Consider the following 18,744-nt stretch of genomic DNA (forward strand, 5'->3'; position numbering starts at 1 on the left):
GCTGCCGGGCTTGTGGGATCCGCGGCGGAGCCGGAGCCGGAGCTGCGGCGGAGCCGTGGCCTCAGAGTTAGGGGGGCGGGTCGGCTCATTCCTGGACTGGGTGCTGAGGACAGGCGGGCCAGAACCTGGGGCCACCAGCCCACCCAAGCTAAGAGAGCGGACACTCGGAGCCCCTGAGGCGGCGGCGGCGGCGGCGGGAGCCGGTCAAAGGGGGCGGCCCCGAGCGGCGACGCCCCCAGCCCAGCCGTGCCCGGCCCCACTCCATCCCCGGCCCCGGCCCTTTCGGACCGCAGGGGACGCCGGCGGGGGCAAAGGAAGGCGGCACCGAGGGGGCCGGCGAGCGAGCCGCCCCTCCCGGGTTCTTCTCCGTCCCCTCCCGGGAGGGACCCACACCTGAGCCCGGACCCACCCCCGCCCGGGGCCACGCTGGATCCGCCTCCCGGCCTGGGTCCCGCCCGCCGGCTGCAGGTGGGCTGCAGCGCCCGAGCGGCGGGCAGTGGGCGGCGGGGAAGGAGGTGAGCCGCGTCCGCGCCGGCTGCCGCGCGGGTCCTTGCCCCCGCTGCTGCGCTCTCCTCCTCCCCTTCCCGCAGGCAGGGCGCGGAGTCGCGCGCCCGCCCCGCCGCCGCCGCCTTGTCCCTCCGGGGCACCATGGAGCTCTCCTTGTCGACCGGAGGAGCCGCAGAGGCGCTGTCCTGGCCGGAGATGTTCCCGGGACTGGAGTCCGACTCCCCGCTCCCCCCGGAGGAACTGGACGCGGTTGTCCCAGTCAGTGGGGCCGTGGCCGGTGGCATGTTGGATCGGATCCTTCTGGAGTCCGTGTGCCAGCAGCAGAGCTGGGTCCGAGTGTACGGTAAGGACTAAAGGCCGTCTTAGAGGCTGGTGTTTCTTATCTTTCTTTGCTCAGGCTGAAATTCCTTTCCTGGTCTCAGTCCCGTTCTCAGTCTCCATCCATCCTGGGTCCGTTTCCCACATCAATTTTTTTTTGTTCTGGGTGCGTTTCTGACAAGTTTCTCCAGAATGGTACTTGGGTAGAGAGATGTGACTGAGTATGGTTTTGGGACCTTTTCGGGTACCTGCAGTAAGTTTAAGGTGGGGTTGGGCTATGCAGGAAATTCTCAGGTGGTTACTTCGAGGCTAAGTGTCAGCCGACCTTCAAGAACACACCGTGAAATCAAGTGAATGAGATTTCATTTCTTTCTCTTGAGTGAGGCAAGGCTGGAAACCAAGGTATTATGAAAAAGCTTAGCAGAGGATAAGATAATAAAGTAAAAATCGGAAGTATTTGTTTGGTGAGAACAATCTAATTCTATAACCTCTTTCTGAACCTCACTCTCCAAAGGTAAGCACTTAGTCCAAGGGGTGTGGATTGTTTCAGATTGCACTATTGTTTCTGATGCTCTTTGTAAAGTGACTGGGTTGCTACTCAGCAAGTTAAAAAGTGATGAACACACTAAAACTTTCCCTTTCTGCATTCCTAGCAACCACCTCTTTAATTAAAACTGAATGATGAGATTCTATTAGGGTGAGCCTTGTGGCAGCATTAAAACCATGCTGGTTTTGAAAACTCATAGCCCAAGGATTTACAGCCTGGCATTCAGGACTGAGCTATGACTTCCAAAATATTGAAACGTCAAGGTGTTTATCACTTAGCTTACAGGAATGCAAAAGACATTAGTAATGTGGCCGAGTATAAGATGGCAGATTTGAAGCACCTGGGGTCAAACACAATGTTAAGTTGTTATCCTGCAGACATGTGCATTTAAGCCTGTAGTGATCAACTACCTTACATGTTTGTTTTTTTTCTATTCTTCTGAACACGGTATATGTTTACCATTCGAGAGTGACCATGACTTCGAAGTTGTTGTCCTGGAGATTTCAAAACTTTAAAAGCCCATCACTATCAGAAAGATCATAGAACTAAGAGTCCAGGGATCTGAGTTTTTGTCTTAGTTCTGCCACTAAATAGCTATGTGATTTGGAGCAGATCAGGTCACTTTTCTGATCCCTGATTCCTCGTCTGTAAAATGAGTGGATTGGATTAAATAATCATTTAATGGTTCTTGCAGTTCTAGACATCCAGCTATTTTATAACCAATTCTTAAGGATTTATGTGTATAGCACTTTGTATTTTGCTGGATGTTTATGAATGTTGCTTGATGTTATTTTAATTAGCTGAAAGAATTAAAGCAAAGAAGTGGGAGATGATACAAGGTAACCCAGTTCATTCTCAGCAGATTAAAAACTTTAGTGCCTGATTTTCCACCCACCTGCTAATGCCATTTAGCAGATAATTTATAGCAAAGGTTGATGAGAATCGGAATATGAGCTTGAATTGGGGTACATTGTGGTTACAACTTTTTCCTGTTCTCTCCCTCTTCTTACCCTTATGCACTTATTCGGCATATTATTTTTTGTATGAAGTTAGAGATAGGGCCTTGTTACTGCAAGAATATGTGTATATGATAACTCAATATTTCAGTGTCCGAAACTATTCTGTCTGGGTTTTCTAGACCTAGTGTTAACTATGTTCTTTGCATGCAATCCATAAAACTATGTACTTGTTTTTGTAGTCCCTTCCTATGGCTAGGTTTGTGAGTGTGTGTGTTTGTGTGTGTGTGTGTGTATTCTTAAATATATACATGTATATACATACCTATATATATATATATATTCTCTCTCACGCACACTACATAGTGTACATTTCAGAGCCAATTTGTAGACTTTCCACTGCCTTGTAACTTTTTTGTCTTCTCTATCAATGAACCAGGAGTTGTTTTTATTTACTGTTCAGTACTGCTGCTTTCCTTCCTCTGAGGCAGCTCATCCTGGATACTACTTTATTGTCTTTAGTTTGATGTAAATATTCCAGAACTATTTGAATGACTCTTGGCTTTTCTGTGTCCTTAGCTAGTTTTTAAGTTGCCTATTGTATAATTCTTTGAAAAGCTTTGAAGTAAAAACAGAATGTAGAAAATCAATTTGGAAAACATTGGTTCATTTTGGTTTTTTTGTTTGTTTTGTGTGTTCAAAATCCTGATTGTTTTGGAACATCATGGGTCTTTTACACAATTGAAAGAGACTTTGATGAATGTAGTCTAATTTTTTTTTTCTTCAGAGAAATCCAGAAACTAGTCTTGAGTTTGCAGCTGGGGGTTGAGAACCTGGGTTTTCATTCTGACTTTGCCACAAATTGTTGTCTAACTTTGGGTAAGTAATTTTAAGTCCCTGGGTCTAGGTTTCTACATAAAATGTGGAATCTGGAGTAATTGGTATCTGTGGTACATTTTAGCTTTAGAGTTGTCTAATTCCATGGCCTGCCCTATTATTTTGACCTCCAACTTGGCCTCCCAGTTCCAGCCTGACTTTTGGGCTCCGGCATCCAGCAAGCCTTTAATGCATTTAAATCGTGACTGTCGGGATTCTGAGGGTCACTGTTATCAAAAGGTCAGTGAACTGAGTTTTGAAGGAAGGAATGTTGAGGGCAGATGTATATTTGTTTGGAATGTTTTCACAAGATGGGAAGGTCGGGATGGGGATCTCAGGTCGAGCTCATCAGTATGCAGACAGCAACAAGAACAGAACTACTCTTCTACCCCCAAATATCTTAACAGAAAGCTTTTAGAAACAATATCTTATTAGTTTGCCTTACAAAATGTGAAGAATGGGCACTGTTCTGAGTTTGCTGCTGACAGGTCGGCTCCTTGGTGGATAATACCTATATCCAGAGTTTTTGTATTGTCGTGACTGGAAAACTTTTTTGGAATATGCTCAGAGCTTTATAATAGGTAGACTATATTTAGAACACAAACAAATGCATATCTCTGAGACATAGCTAAGAGAAAACAGTTATGCTGTGCTGTCCTTACTTTTCTTTTAGTTGTAAAATGTCTCATTTGTTTTATTGCAGTATTATTATAAGTTGCGTGCATGCCCATTAAGACTATAACATTTCTGACACCAGGGAGCCTGCGTGTTTTGTTTATCTCTGTATTCCTATCTTGCCACTCCTTTCATTGTCACCGTGTCCAGCAGATTAATACCTTGCTTTTAGAAACTGTTGAATGTTGATCTGTCTGTCCTTTGACTATCCAGATCTCAACCTGACTGACTGTATGGGTGGTAGAGTCGCTTAAACAAAGGCATGCCACAAACAGCTAAATATGGATGCAGAATCCAAGAGCATCAAATGCAGAACATTTTTCAGATATTTATAGCCTCAAAGAGAAGTCAATTGGCTGAAAAAGCTCAGCAGCCCAGCAAAAGGAAACGGGAGCGGTGAAGCCAGCCTCACTGTCTGTGCTTTGTGGTAAACAATGAGGACATTAAAATTAACTACTTTACCATGAATGGACGGTGAGTGCAGGACACTGTTTGGGGGAGATGAAAGATCCCAGCCTCTAGCAGTGCCTGCACTGAAGCTCTGCACCCTTCAGTACAACAGGTCTGCAAGTATCCGCACAGATGGGCTCTTGGATGGCTTTTGAAGTGACCACCAAGAAACCGTATTGTTTTTAATTTTGATAGTATCAGCAGGACTTATATAAAATACTCAGTTAATAAAATAAATAACATCAACATTATTGCCTACCATTAAGCTAATGTATAGGTCATTGTTTATTGATAGTGACCTGCTGGAAAATTTCTGAAGGCTGGTGCTATTTCAGCAAGCAGAAGAAAAAGGGAATTAATCATACTGCATCCAATACCATATAATTCTAGAAATGTGGCAGTGGGAATTTGGTAAGAATTTCTCATGAACTGGATATGAGTTGATGGGGGCAGAAGTCTTACCTGGTTGTAGTAAATAATACTGCTTATGCTTCACGAATTAAAACAAAGGATGAGGTACATTTCATTGCATTTTTAGAGAATATGTCTCTGTGCTTACTTAAAATGTTGCAACCAGTTATGAGTCCAGGAAGTTGTTTCATTTTGGTCCAGTATGGATTAGATGTGACTAAGTCATTGATCTTATACAGAATGTTCTTAACATAATGAAATTTGAATATTTTTAGCATATCACTCATTCTTACATGTCATAAGTATGCACCCCATGACTCCTGTTTCATGTTAATATGTCGATAAATGATATTGCTCGACCAAGACTGAAAGTTTCACGTGCTCTAGCTAATTGATTGCCAGAAGAAAATCAGTGAATGTGTGCTCAGTATATCCCAAAACATGTTTGTGTTACATAAGTGTTTTAATTTCCTCAAATACTGTTAATAGAACTTTTACAAATGAGTATTAGTAGTTTAGAAATTCTTCTAATCTTAAGCTTGAGTTCCATACTTACGATGGGGCATTGACTTTGAGTGTTGGCATATTAATTTCCCATGATCTCAAATACATTTTACACACAGTAGGAGCAGACACTTCTACACTGAAATTGGAGAGAACTTCTAAGAAGGTCTAGGCATATACTGTTTATTTTAAATTATGTTGATTCCAAATGGCTTCCTTTTTCCTTCCTCTGAAGGAAAACTTGTGTATCTCATTTAAATTGTGTGTTCCATTAATGTTACAGATGGTGGACAGTTTCCTTTACAACATCTTAGTAGTTTCCAACCCTCTGTCATGTTGGCTTATGCTATTTCATTTCAAAGAATGAAAATATTTTTGAAGGATAGGAACTATACATCTACAATCTCTTTTCCAAAACCATTTGGACTAGAGTGTTTCAGAATTCAAAACTTTTGATTTTAGAAAATATGGTATATATACAGCGACGTAAACCCCCTAGTGGTGTCTAGAGCAACATCCAGGAATCAGTCATGTTAATATTTCTGCAATTAAACAAATGGACATTCACATGGAGTATGGTGTAGGACTATAAATAGCAGGATGCCTGTGCAGGTCTGATTTTACTGCTAGAGAAGTTATGAAAAAAGGGTTTTCAGAGCTTTTTGGATTTAGGAATTGCAGGTATGGAACTGAGGATATGTACAACTTCTCTGATGTAAATAATACGAAGTTTTAGAATGCCCCCTTTTACCTGAGAATAGCATGTTTATAAGGATTGCCTTTATCATTTTCAGATATTGAGGTTCAGTGCATACACTTTGAAAAATGATGTACAGTTGTGTCCTATTATATTGAATGAAATACATTTTTCTGATTTGCTAAGGAAAAGAAAATGGATTCACATGACAAGGTAGGTTTTACTGAGATTACTGAGGAAATGGTGGCAGGGCAGTGGTTTCTAATGCTTTGTTTTATTAGAAGGATGAGGTGAGTTGAAGCGGAGGGTTTATGTAATTGTTCTTTGCAGTTGCTCTCTTCAGTGGCACAAAGTGATTTGATCACCTTTTAAGTAGGTGAACCACAAAAAAGCGTTCAACTAATGACTGAGTTAATCCAGAAAAAATTCAGCTGTCTGCTCCCTTGTCCCTCCCTATTGGAATAACTTTTAAGTAGCTGGAGAGGTGTTTGGTCTTGTTAACCAGGAGGAGGAGTTTGAAGTGTGCTGAGGGCACCACTGAAACTGCTTCACCTGGCCCTGGCAAAGGGATGACTGCTCTCTGATGTTTGTAAAAACACCTTTCTTCCCAAAGGCTATCAAGTGCTTCTCAAGACCTGTTGGTAGAGAGCCCTTTACAAATTTAATGCAGCTGGTTTTCTAGTGGGACAGCAGCCATCAAGAAGTACCTGATACGTAAATAGTAGGGAAGAAAAGACTTTCCCGAGGCCCAGAGAAATGGTGTTAGTGGGTGTATTGTAAACAAAAGAAATAAAAGTTGAGTCCTTGAAAGCATGAGAAAACTTCTTTTGCTGGACTGTGACTTAGAAGTTACCCTCTTCTTTATCTCTGCCAGCAGGATTCAGATGTTAGGAGTCTGAGTTGTACCTTCCCTTACCAAGTGTTGGTTACATTAATTAGTTAATGCAACGATTTTTGCATTGTCCAGTTTAGATCCTGATTGCATTCTTACTTCTCCATAAATTGTCTTCAGCATGGCTCACGTTCTGTTCACGTTGTGTCATTTTCAGCAGGCTTTCTAGAGGTACCCCCTACCCCACTCCTGAGTCTAAGAGATTGGTAATACTAGCAGATAGTGTTTGGGAGAGTGAAAATTTAGAGAGGAAAAATTCTAACATAGGCAAAAAAACCAAAATCCAGAAGCATATTGTGAAAAGTTAAAACGGAACTTTAAAGTTGATACTCCTAAATATTTTTCAAAATAATCCTTTAAGTTTCTTCATTAAGGAAACTGGCTCAGGAAGTTTAGCTTATTCCCAAAACTGTAGACAAATTCCACAGTTTGTCAGGATTAGAACTTCTAACCTCAGATAAATTCCTCAGCCTCCTGTTTTAACTTCTGGATATGACTGCTTTCCCTCCGGGAGATGGCCTTTCAAAACTGTAGGTCAGTGAGAAATAGCAGATTGTTAGTTTCACAGTATTTAAGGGAAATACTGAAAGTACTATTACCTAGGTAACAGAAAACAAAAATGGTCAAAACATCCCGAAAGTAGGAGGATGAAGATAATCTCCTACTGATCTGTAAGAGGTAGCCTAGAGATCAGGTTAGATCTTTTTCACCTCTGTTTTCCTAAATTCTTTATTCTGTGACTGGAGTGATCTTTTAAGGAAATTTGAATGTTTCATTTATGATCCTTAGAACCCTGGATAATACCTAGTAACTTTCTACCTTCCCTTTAATTTCCAAGCAATCTGATTCATATCATTAAAAATTTAATACTATTTCCTAAATATAAATATAATCCATGCTTACAGAATTTGAATTACGGGAAAAGCCAAGGACAATGAAAATCACCCATAATTCCACTTCCCAGAAATACTTCTTCTTTTATTATTTTACTGTATTTTATTCCAAATCTTTCCTGTGTACTGGTATACTTGATTGTACATATTGGTATCATACTACATCTATTTTATATCCTGCCTTTTTCTAACAGTTTATTTAGTTATGTTTTTGAAAATATTTTCAAATGTTTTTATTTTTAAATTTAATTTAAAAATAGGTAATACATTTCCTTCTTTCAGAATTCAAACAGTATAAAAGGATATGCCATGAGGTCTCTCTCACCCCTCCTCCCTACTCCTCACATGCCACCTGGAAGGCCATCACTGTCCCCTCCACATAATCAATCAATGTTCGAAATTCTTATGTTTCCTTCCATACCTATTCCATGCATATAGAAACAGATAGATAGATAGATTAAAAACTCTGCAAAGAGTGGGATCCAAGAAATTTAGTTTAAAGCAGAGTCGTGTTTATTGCAACATTAATGAAATGACTGGAACAAACCCACAAAGGAAGTTGGTTGGGAGTTCGAGGGTCTGGAGCCAGTTGTTAATTGCTTTGTATCTGAGTTGACAGCATCATAGTTTTTACTGTGTATGTGCTTTTTTTCTCCTTTTTTACAGAAATGGTAACCCATTATAGAAATTGATCTGCACCTTGTGTTATTCCTCCCTCACATCCCCCCTCCACATACACTTATTAATATATCTTGGATATATTTTCCTGTCCATTTGTAAAGCAGTTCCTCATTCTTTTTATGGCTGCATAATGCCTGGATGAATCATAATTTATTTAACCAGTCCCCAAGTTTTGCTGGTACAAGCAATAGTGCAGTGAATAATCTTGAATATAAGCCATTGTGGTCGTGTGTCGGTATATCTGTAAGAAAAATTCATAGAATTGCTAGATCAAAGATAGCGTTTTTTTGTAATTTTGAAAGATATTCCCAAATTGCTCTTCTTAGGAATTGTACCTATTTACATTTCCCCAGCAATGTATGAAAGTGCACATTTCTGCTTACATAGAGAATTATCAATTTTTTAAAGTGACAATCTAAAAGGTAAAAAAATAGTCTCAGTTTTCATAGAAAAGAAACTTATGGTAACAGAGAAGGGGAAGAGGGTGGGAAGGAATAAATTGGGAGTTTGAAATTTGCAGATACTGACTACTACATATAAAATAGATAAATAACAATTTTATACTATATAGCAGAGGGAACTATAAAAAAAAGGCTGTTTTAATTTTGGTTTTTCATCTCTCTTACATTAAATGTAATTGAATATTTTACAGAGCCATTTAAATATATCCTTTTCTGTGACTGAATATATCTTTTGCCTATTTTTATTGGGTTGTTGGATCTTTTTCTTAGTAATTTGTAGAAACTCTTAGTATGTTAAGAGCCCTTTGACTGCTGTGAGTTGCCAGTATTTTCATGTGTCTTTTGTTTGTTTTTCTTTTCCTCTGTGAGGAAATTATTTTTATACAGTTGAATGTATCAATCTTTAGGGCTTTTTGGTTTTATGTCATAGTTAGAGTGGCTTTTCCTGTTCTGAAGTTATAAAAGAATTCTCCCATGGTTTGTCTAGTACTTATTTGTTTTCATTTTTTACATATAAATCTTTGATCCATTTGGAATTCATCCTGGCATACGGTTTGAGATAAGGATACAATTTCATTTTTAGAAAGACGACTTTCCACTTGTCCTAACACCATTTGTTGAATAATTCATTTTTTTCTTCCCCACACTGATTTAAGACGACTCCTTTATGCTTTACTAGATTGTCATATACAATTTGGTTTATTTCAAGATTTTCTACTGTGTTATTGTTGTCTGTCTATATTCATGTGCCATTATCACACTGCTTTATTACTGAGGCTTTATAATATGAAAATATGATTTGTTAATGACTAATTTAACATAACTTATTTAACTATTATCCTATTTTAGACATTAACATTTTTCAAAAATTTTATATTAGCAGTCTACTAATTCTCTTTGTAGACAAGTCTTTGAATTGAACTCCTTAGGTTGAATTCCTTGAAGAGTATGTTTTTAAAGACCTGAGACTTAGTGCCAAATTTGTGTGACCTTCCTGGAAAGCAGTTCCTGCCACAAGTATATGAAAGTATGGCTCATAATTTTAAGTCCCACTTCTGTATTGCTACTGTCAGCATATTGAAGTATGTTTACATAGATTTCATGTAGTGCCTTAAACATTCTTTGGTACATATTAAATGTGCTCAGAATTCTAATATTTATAAGACTGAGTTTTCCCCCCGGTGGTACTCCTTTTAATAAATGGCATATTTCCAAGTGAATGAGGGAAGGATATGAGTTTAAGAGTCAAAGCAGTTGGTGTGCTGAAGGTCAAGTCCAGGATCATGCTGTTAGACTCTCTAACTGAAGTAACCTGACACAGATACGTAATGTTATAGATACTCTAAGAACATAGTGGTTTTCATCTCAGCTGTTTGTGTCTTCCTTCTGCCTTTTGTTTCTCATAGTATTAAGAAGGAATTGACATCCATGATTGGAATATAGGTTCATTTAGTTTTAACTGGATGGATGACTGAGGTGTATACCTTATATATATTATAGCACTGTGTTATTGCTGAGTTTTTAGCATGGGATTCATTTAGGTATGTTCTAAGGAATTTTATAATGTCAAACAAAGCCAGTTTCAAGGAATGGCGACAAGAACTAATATTAGCGACAAAAGTAGTTTCAAATCTTCAGAAGAAAAGGTCAGGAGTAGGAATTGGATTGAAGAACAGTTTATATAGATCATTAACTGGTTAACCAAATATTCTTTTTTTTTTTTAAAGGATTTATTTTTTTCAGAGCAGATTTAGTTTCACAGCAAAATGAGCAGAAGATATCAGAGATTTTCCCGCATACCCTCTATTTCCACAGATGCATAGCTTCCCCGTCATGAACAGCCCCGACCAGTGTGGCATATTTATTACAATTGATGAACCTACGTTAACACATCATTTTCACCCAAAGTCTACATTAGGGTTTACTCTTGGTGTTGTTCATTCTGTGGGTTTGGATAAATGTCTAATGACATGTATCCATCATTATGATATCATACAGAGCATTTTCACTGTCCTAAAAATCCTCTGTGCTCTGTCTGTTCATTTCTACCTACCCCCTACCTGCTAACCTCTGGAAACCATTAATATTTTTACTGCCTCCATAATTTTGCCCTTTCCAGAATGCTATAAAGTTGGAATCATACCAGATTTTCTTTTATCCACTAGCTGTTTGTTTAGCGTGTAATAGGAGCAAAGGTAGAACGAAGCAAAGTAGTTTACCTTTTAATGATATAGAGCAGTTTGAGAGTGAAATGAAGAATCCCGTATCCAGTTAATATTGTGGAAGTTTGTAGGAAATTTTGTTTGATTTAAATTTGGGCAGGATGTTATATGTAAGTATCTGGCTCCCATGAGTTCCTTACGCTTGACTCTATATAATTTTCTGTGTATTTGTGAATTTCAAGAATATCCCTGAGTGAGGAAGCCCAAGGCCTTCCTAGTGCGTGTTCCTGTTTTGAAATGGGTCAATTTTGTCCGGTAGTTGGTGATCAGCCTGTATCAACGAACAGACTGTGAAAAAGATGCCCGGTACAGTAGCTACCAACTAACAAAAGACATGGCTCAAATCTAAAAAAATGCCTCTACTTTTAGTATTTTCTGGCTTCATAAAGACTTCATAGTAGTTTTCATTTTCACAGAAATGAAGATTTATATGCTAATTTTTGAATCTTGTTTGGTAACATGGTTAAGAGAGAACAGTATCATGTGATTCCTATTGAAACAGAAAAATACTCTAAAGGATTTGATATGGCCATATTTCTTTCTGTTTTGTTCAGGTCAGAAAGTCCTAAGTCATTCTTTTTTTTTTTTTAAGATTTATTTTATTTTCTATTTATTTTTTGGGGGGAGGTAATTAGGTCTATTTGTTTATTTATTTTTTGAGGAGGTACTGGGGATTGAACCCAGGACCTTGTGCATGCTAAGCATGCACTCTACCACTTGAGCTATTAAATTTTATTTTATATTTATGTATTTATTTAAAGATTTTTAAACATTTTATTTTATATTTACTAAGACATTCTTTTTCAAGCACATACTACATGAGTTTAAGAGGAAATGTTTAGTTATTTGCACATTATTTGTTTTTCATATACACCTTGTCATACTTTGACAGATGGTCACATTACCTTTTGATGCCTATTGGCCAGTAATCTTTCTTTACCTGTAGCTTAACTAGTAATGATAATGTTTCCTTATGTAACTAGTAGTTATTCCATTTACCTGTGAGCATATTATATAAAATGATATGTTTTTACAAAGTTGCTTTTTTTCTATGATATCAAAATCCCCTGTATTTTTTTCTTTCAACAAATTTATTAAACATGATAAATCTTTTCTCCATTTTATGTGTAAGTAATGTTGTAAAGTTAATGATTTAAAGATTCTTGGTGAAGTTATATTAGAATCTGAGTAAGGTTGGAATCTTGGTTCCAATCCAGTATTTTTCTGGGAAGAATTACCCCATCTCTTATCTAAGTTCATAGTTACTATTTCCAGTTTAATGTATTTGTGTTAAAATACATCATAAGCTATTCACAATAGCATTTTTATGTTTTTCTAACATACCAGATTTCATTTTAACCATTTATAAGCATACAATCCAGTGACATTAAATACATTCACAATGTTCTGTAACCCTCACCACTGTCTATACCCAGTTTTAAGAAGCTGCCAAAACTTTCCCACAGCATCTACATCTTTTTACATTCCTACCAACAATGCACAAGAGTTCCAGTTTCTCCCCATCCTTGCCCACACTTGCTATTTTTTATTCTTTTTTATTAAAACCATCCTAGCTGGTATGAAGTGATAGTTCATTGTTGTTTTGATTTTTTTTTTCCTTCATGATGAGTGATGTAAGCATCTTTTCATGTGCTTATTGGCCATTTGTGTATATTCTTTGGAGAAATGCCTATTCAAGTGCTACTTCTATGTTAATTCTTGGTAGATATGTTTGTATTTTTCAAATTATCAGTGGTAAGTGTTAATTATCCTATATAGTAATCTTAATTCTAATAACAGTGACAATCATAAGCGTGATTATAACAACAACAATTATGTTAAACTCCTTGGGTACTTACCGTGAGCCAGGCACAGTTCTAGGTGCTTTATGCCTATTAACTTATTTAATCTTCATAACTACACTATGAGTGAATGCTGTTATCTTCATTTTATAGATGAGGAATCAGAGGCATAGAGATGTCAAGGAACTTGGCCAAGTTACACAGCAAGTAAGTGGCTAGTGTGACATTTGAACTCAGGCAGTTCACTCTCAAGTCTGTGCTCTTAACTGCTATATAATTTGGCTTCTCACAGATAAAAACTTTAAACTGTTATTATAAAAAACACGCACTGTGATGTTTGTTAATTTGAACCTTGAACCTGTGGTTTACCTATGTGTTTTCGTATAGCACTATAATGACATTTGATGTGCTAGATATGCTTTGGATGCCATGATGTTATTGAAAATTTTTGTAGAGTTGTCCAAGTTTTATTAACTGTAGACAACATGAGAAAGCTGTATGTGGGTGAGTGGTGTGAATATTTCTATATTTTAAAAAGGTTGTATGAAGTCTGTTAGCTATCTAAAATTTATGTATTTTTAGCAGTGATACAAAATATAAAAAGTTTTTTACCTTATAAAAGCATGCCTTTCTAGGCCTATTATTTATGTTAGACCAAGATAGAATACTGAAATTTAAGAGGCCACACAATCATAAGAACCATGAATTGTATTTATCTGGGGCATAGCTTTATTTATTCTAGGATTTACAGTTCATGTGCCTTTTGCCTTTGATAAGAAATTCTGAAAAGAGAATCCACATTCATAGAGCCAGGTAAACTCAAACGTTGATCAGAGCTAGGCCATATAAAAGACATTTTAGGATATTTATAGAATTCACATGTTCTTTTCTAAAAGTCCAGGAACACTGGCATCTTAGTGGGCCTGGTTTGCTTTTATCTTAGTTCCTCTTGAATCTGGCTGTCCTTATGTTACATACAGTTGATAATTTAAACATATCCTAAGCTTTGTATTTCAAACTTAAAGCATGATTCAAACATAGTAAACTGTGTGAATCAGTTCTGAAAATTTAACTTTCCTAGTAACAGATTGCAGTTCTTTGAAATCTGAGATTCTTTGAGCTGTGGACAATATAGCAGTGGGAAGTGAGTTATCGTCTTACATTCTAATCAATTCATACATCTTAAAAATAATTTGATATAATTATTTGACATACAGTAAACTGCGCATATTTGAAGTGTAATTTGATATGTTTTGAAATATGTGTTGCAGAATGTTTCATTCAGTTCAAAGTAACTTCTCATTTTCCTTTTGATACCATCTTTGACTTACGGGCTTTAGAGAGGTGTGTTATGTAGTTTCTAAATATTTGAGAATTTTTCCAGGTATCTTTGCTACTAATTTCTAGTTTGTGGTCAGGATATACTTTGTATGATTTGAATTCTTTTAAATTTACTGAGACTTGTTTTATGGCCCAGAATATAGCGTGTACTTAAAAACAAATGTGTATTTTGCTGTTGTGGAGTTTTTTATAAATATCTATTAGGTCTAGTTGATTAATAAGTGTTGTGCAAATCCTTCTGTATTCTTCCTGATTTGCTATCAATTATTGAGAGATTTGTTGAAGTCTTCAGTGAATTTGTCTATTTTTCTCTGCAGTTCTATCAGGTTTTGCTTCATATATTTTGAATCTTTGTTATTAGGAGCATAAACATTTAGGTGTATTATGCCCTCCTGATGAAGACATAATATCATTATGTACTTTATCATTATGAAGTGGTCCTCTTTATCACTGGTGATATTCTTTGGGAATCTATTTTATCTGCTATTAATAAAGCCACTTCAGCTTTCTTGTGATTTGTGTTAGCATGGAATATCTTTTTCCATCCTTTTACTTTTTAACCCACTTGTTTCTTTATAGTTAAAGTGGGTTCCTTGTGGGCAACATATAGTTGAGTCTTGATTTTTTTTAATCTAGTCTTTCCATTGGGATATTTAACATGATTATATTTATTTAATGTGCTTGGTTGGGTTTAAATTGAATTGGGTTTAAATATACTATCTTACTGTTTGTTTTAATTGTCACATCTGTACTTTTCTTTCTTTTTACTCTTTTAATGCTTTTTGCATTAGTTGTGTATTTTTTGTTGTTGTTCTTTATGGAGGTACTGGGGATTGAACCCAGGACCTTGTGCATGCTGAGCATGTACTCTACCACTGAGCTATGCCCCCCACCCCAGTTGTGTATTTTTTATGATTCTACTTTCTATTTTGTATTACTTTAGTGATTGCTGTATAGTTTATAGTATACATCTTTTAACTTATAATTGTCTACCTAAAGTGATGTTATGCTTCTTCAGATATAGTATAAGAACTTTATAACGTTAATACTTAAGTATTTCACTTTCTGGCTTTTGTGCTATTGTTGTGATACATTTTACATTTATCTATCTTGTCTGATCATGGAAGCCCTCCCACCCCCATATCTGGTTTGGTCCTGAATGACAAAACATCCTGGAGCAAAACAGCAGTGTTCTTTTTTTCTTTCTGCAGTTTCAAATCTGGTGTTTTCACTTCTTCAGGAAGGTATGATCTTGAGCTATTGAAGCCCTGACAAGTTTGGTTTCTTAGTGCCTTTTGCTTATTTAAAGTCAGTGCTCCAAGGGGGGGTCACTGTATTTCCTTGGTGGCACTCATGTAGCCGTCTGACTCAGTACAATAAAAAAACCTTCATATGCTACTTTAAATTCCTCCAGATATGCCACAAACTGTTAATGGCATAAGCCCTGACTACAAATTTCACAGCACATCTCTTCCTGTAAATGGTGGAGTAGAAGTTGGGAATGCTTATTTGACCTGAATAAAACACTGAAACACTTTTTTTTCCTTTTCTGAAGGTGCTGATTTTTGGCAAGCAAAGTCAATTTTTCTAGGTTAAGACTAAACTAAACTTCCTAAGCTTCTTACTGGCAGGCAATTAAGCTACTAAATCATGCTTATTATTAGGCTAAAAAATAAAGTATATTTTGCCAAATAGACAATGCAAAGCAAGAATGGAGGGGAGCTGGTGAGGGGACTGCATTTGGCTTACAGACTACTTGTATTGTGTAGGCGGGCAGTGACATCTATACTTGGTTCACTGTAGCTATTTTGACTGAAAAGCAAACATATTGACTTAGGAACAAGTATGTATGTTGGCAGGTCTAACCTAAGGCAGAATTATTTTGCCCTGTCCTAAATGTGCTTACAGTTTAGTCAGAGAGGTAATTATTAAGCAAATAAACACAAATATAGAATTACAATTCTAACAAATAATGTATAAGAAAGTACATGGTATCCTAAGAGTATATAATCAAATGATCTAACTTAGTTTGGGAGAAGAGAGAAGACTTTCTTGAGGAAGTGCCTAAGATCTAAAGGGTTGAGAGGAGTTAACTAGGTGAAGGGAGATAGGACAGGGCGAGTGTTAGACGAAGAGGGTAGCATGTGCAGAGATCATGGTGTTAGTGAGCCTGGCAAGTTTGAGGAACTCTGAATAAAGAGCAGGGTGGCGGGATTGCAAATAGTGAGAAGGCACATGGTGTAAGATGAGGCTAGAGAAGTAGCCAGGTGTCAAGGATTGGGGTCTGGAAGGGGATACATGTGGTATATATCTGGTATAATCGCTTTAGAAAAGAACACTCTGCTCTCAGTGTAGAAGATAGATTGGTGTGGAGCAGGGAGACCAGTCAGAAGGCTATTGTTGTAGTTTGGACAAGAGATGACAGTAAGTCAGACGAGGGAGGTGGTGATGGAGAAGAGAGAAGTAGACAGATTTGAGAGATTATTTAGGAGGTTAAAGTGGATAAGATTTGGTAAAGGATTAGATATGGGGCACTGAGGTATGGGGAAGGATGGGGACTATAGGAAAAAGGTAACTTATAGTTCAATGGTGAATGAGTACTGAAAGGATATTGGTACTATTTAATGAGATACAGTCCCTGTCCCCCCACCCCCTGAGAACTGGAAGCATTTTTGTTCTAGGAAAGTGTGTATTTTATTTAGGGATATTTCAAAGTCCTTTTCATCCTTTAGGACCTAGCACAAATATGACTTCTTTCCTGACATCACTTTGTCTACTTTCCCCCATGGCTTAGACGTTACTTTTTCCTTCTCTGAACTTCTGTTAAACGATGTTCACATTTCTTAACGTGGAACTTTTCATCATCTAACTTGTTATATTCTACTTATTTGTGTGTATGTTTTATATCCTTCATTGTATTGAAAGCTGCTAATTGGGAGTTTTATTTGTTTTGATAGTCTCACAGCTAATAGTAACTGTTTCTTTACTGAAATGTTCTTCAATGAATTTGGTAGTTTCACAACTTAACAGTAAAATTTCTTTAATACTATGGCCTTATGAAGGTGTGGATTCCATGAGGGAATACTATTTCAGTTAATTAAAGCTCTGTGTACATTAAGGTATTTCTATACAAGAAAAATTCACTAGGGTAATATAATGGTAGAAAGATCTTTCATGATTTTGTTTTTAGATCATCAATTGCTATTAAAATTACCGTATTTTTAAAAAAGAAACTACATTTAAATATGCTTTTTTTTTTAACATTTTTTATTGATTTATAATCATTTTACAATGTTGTGTCAAATTCCAGTGTTCAGCACAATTTTTCAGTCATTCATGGACATATACACACTCATTGTCACATTTTTTTCTCTGTGAGTTATCATAACATTTTGTGTATATTTCCCTGTGCTATACAGTGTAATCTTGTTTATCTGTTTTACAATTTTGAAATCCCAGTCTATCCCTTCCCACCCTCCACCCCCCCATTTAAATATGCTTTTGCTCAATGTTTCTTAACAAAATAGATTGTTAATTTTTGTAATTATTGATTTAATTTATCATTCTGAAATTGAGCTAATCATAGAGTTATAAAATACCTAACATTTATGTAAGACTTAATTGTTCAAAACATATTCATACATAATATGTCTCAGTCTAATCTTATAACAGCCCTTTTGGATAGGTAAGGTAAGTATTGTTCTAATTTTGCAGACCCATGCCATATACTGAAGGATATTTTTGAAGACCTTGGGTGAAACTATTTTGTGTTTTCAAAGATAAAAATACTCTTTTTTACTTTCTTTAATAGATTTAACGGGAAGCCCTTTGAGTACTAAAGTTACTCATACTGTTGTACATTGTAATGTTTTGGATGATTTGACTCGAATAGCTTTTTGGGCTGTCATCTCGATCAGGTTCAGTTTCTGAGATGAACTCAACTCTAACTTACTCTGTTTAAGCATTGTATGATGTTTTCATATTTTAGTTTAAAAAAAGTCCTTAAATGTGTCTTCCAGGTAACTAGTAAAGCTGCATTTTAAAATAGATTTACTTATACGAAAGAATAAAATGTACCCTGAGTGAAGGAAATAGCAAGATCTTATAAATAAAGCATGATTAAGATTTGGAATATGATAATACGATTCTTTCAAGTTCTTTTAATGTATTAAAGGGAATCAGAACAGGATCCCAGTAACCTCCTTTCCCCCAGGTTTTTAAAACTCTCCTGTTTCATTATACATTTTCACGTTTCTTCAGATGAGTATCATCAGTCTTACTAGTGATTTAGATTTCTAAACTGATAGGTTTCTGAGACCCACCTCTGACTCCTTTATGAAGATCAGTACAATATTTTCTTCATGTCAGATCACCTTCGGGGTTTTGTGAGTAAATTTTTTTTCTTTTTCTAATTTCCTTTTAACGTTCCTTTAATAAACATATTTTGTTCACTAATGTATTAAACCTTATATTTTTGTAGCTCTTGGGCATATAAGATGGACATTTTCCTA

The 18,744-nt window shown here is 36.8% G+C and overlaps 1 protein-coding gene across 3 annotated transcripts in view; it reads left to right on the forward strand.

Moving 5' to 3' along the window:
* Window positions 1-261: 261 nt before the first annotated feature.
* The window catches only part of RASAL2 (RAS protein activator like 2), a 302,791-nt gene continuing 284,308 nt past the window's right edge, over window positions 262-18,744 (forward strand). For all 3 annotated transcript variants that reach the window (XM_031435709.2, XM_031435711.2, XM_031435712.2), the window contains exon 1: window positions 262-850. In XM_031435709.2, the coding sequence (XP_031291569.1) occupies window positions 649-850 (202 nt within the window). In that variant the 5' untranslated portion in view covers window positions 262-648. The remainder of the gene's footprint in view (window positions 851-18,744) is intronic.

The sequence above is a fragment of the Camelus dromedarius genome, chromosome 23 (assembly GCF_036321535.1).
Source record: "Camelus dromedarius isolate mCamDro1 chromosome 23, mCamDro1.pat, whole genome shotgun sequence".
Classification (NCBI taxonomy): Eukaryota; Metazoa; Chordata; class Mammalia; order Artiodactyla; family Camelidae; genus Camelus; species Camelus dromedarius.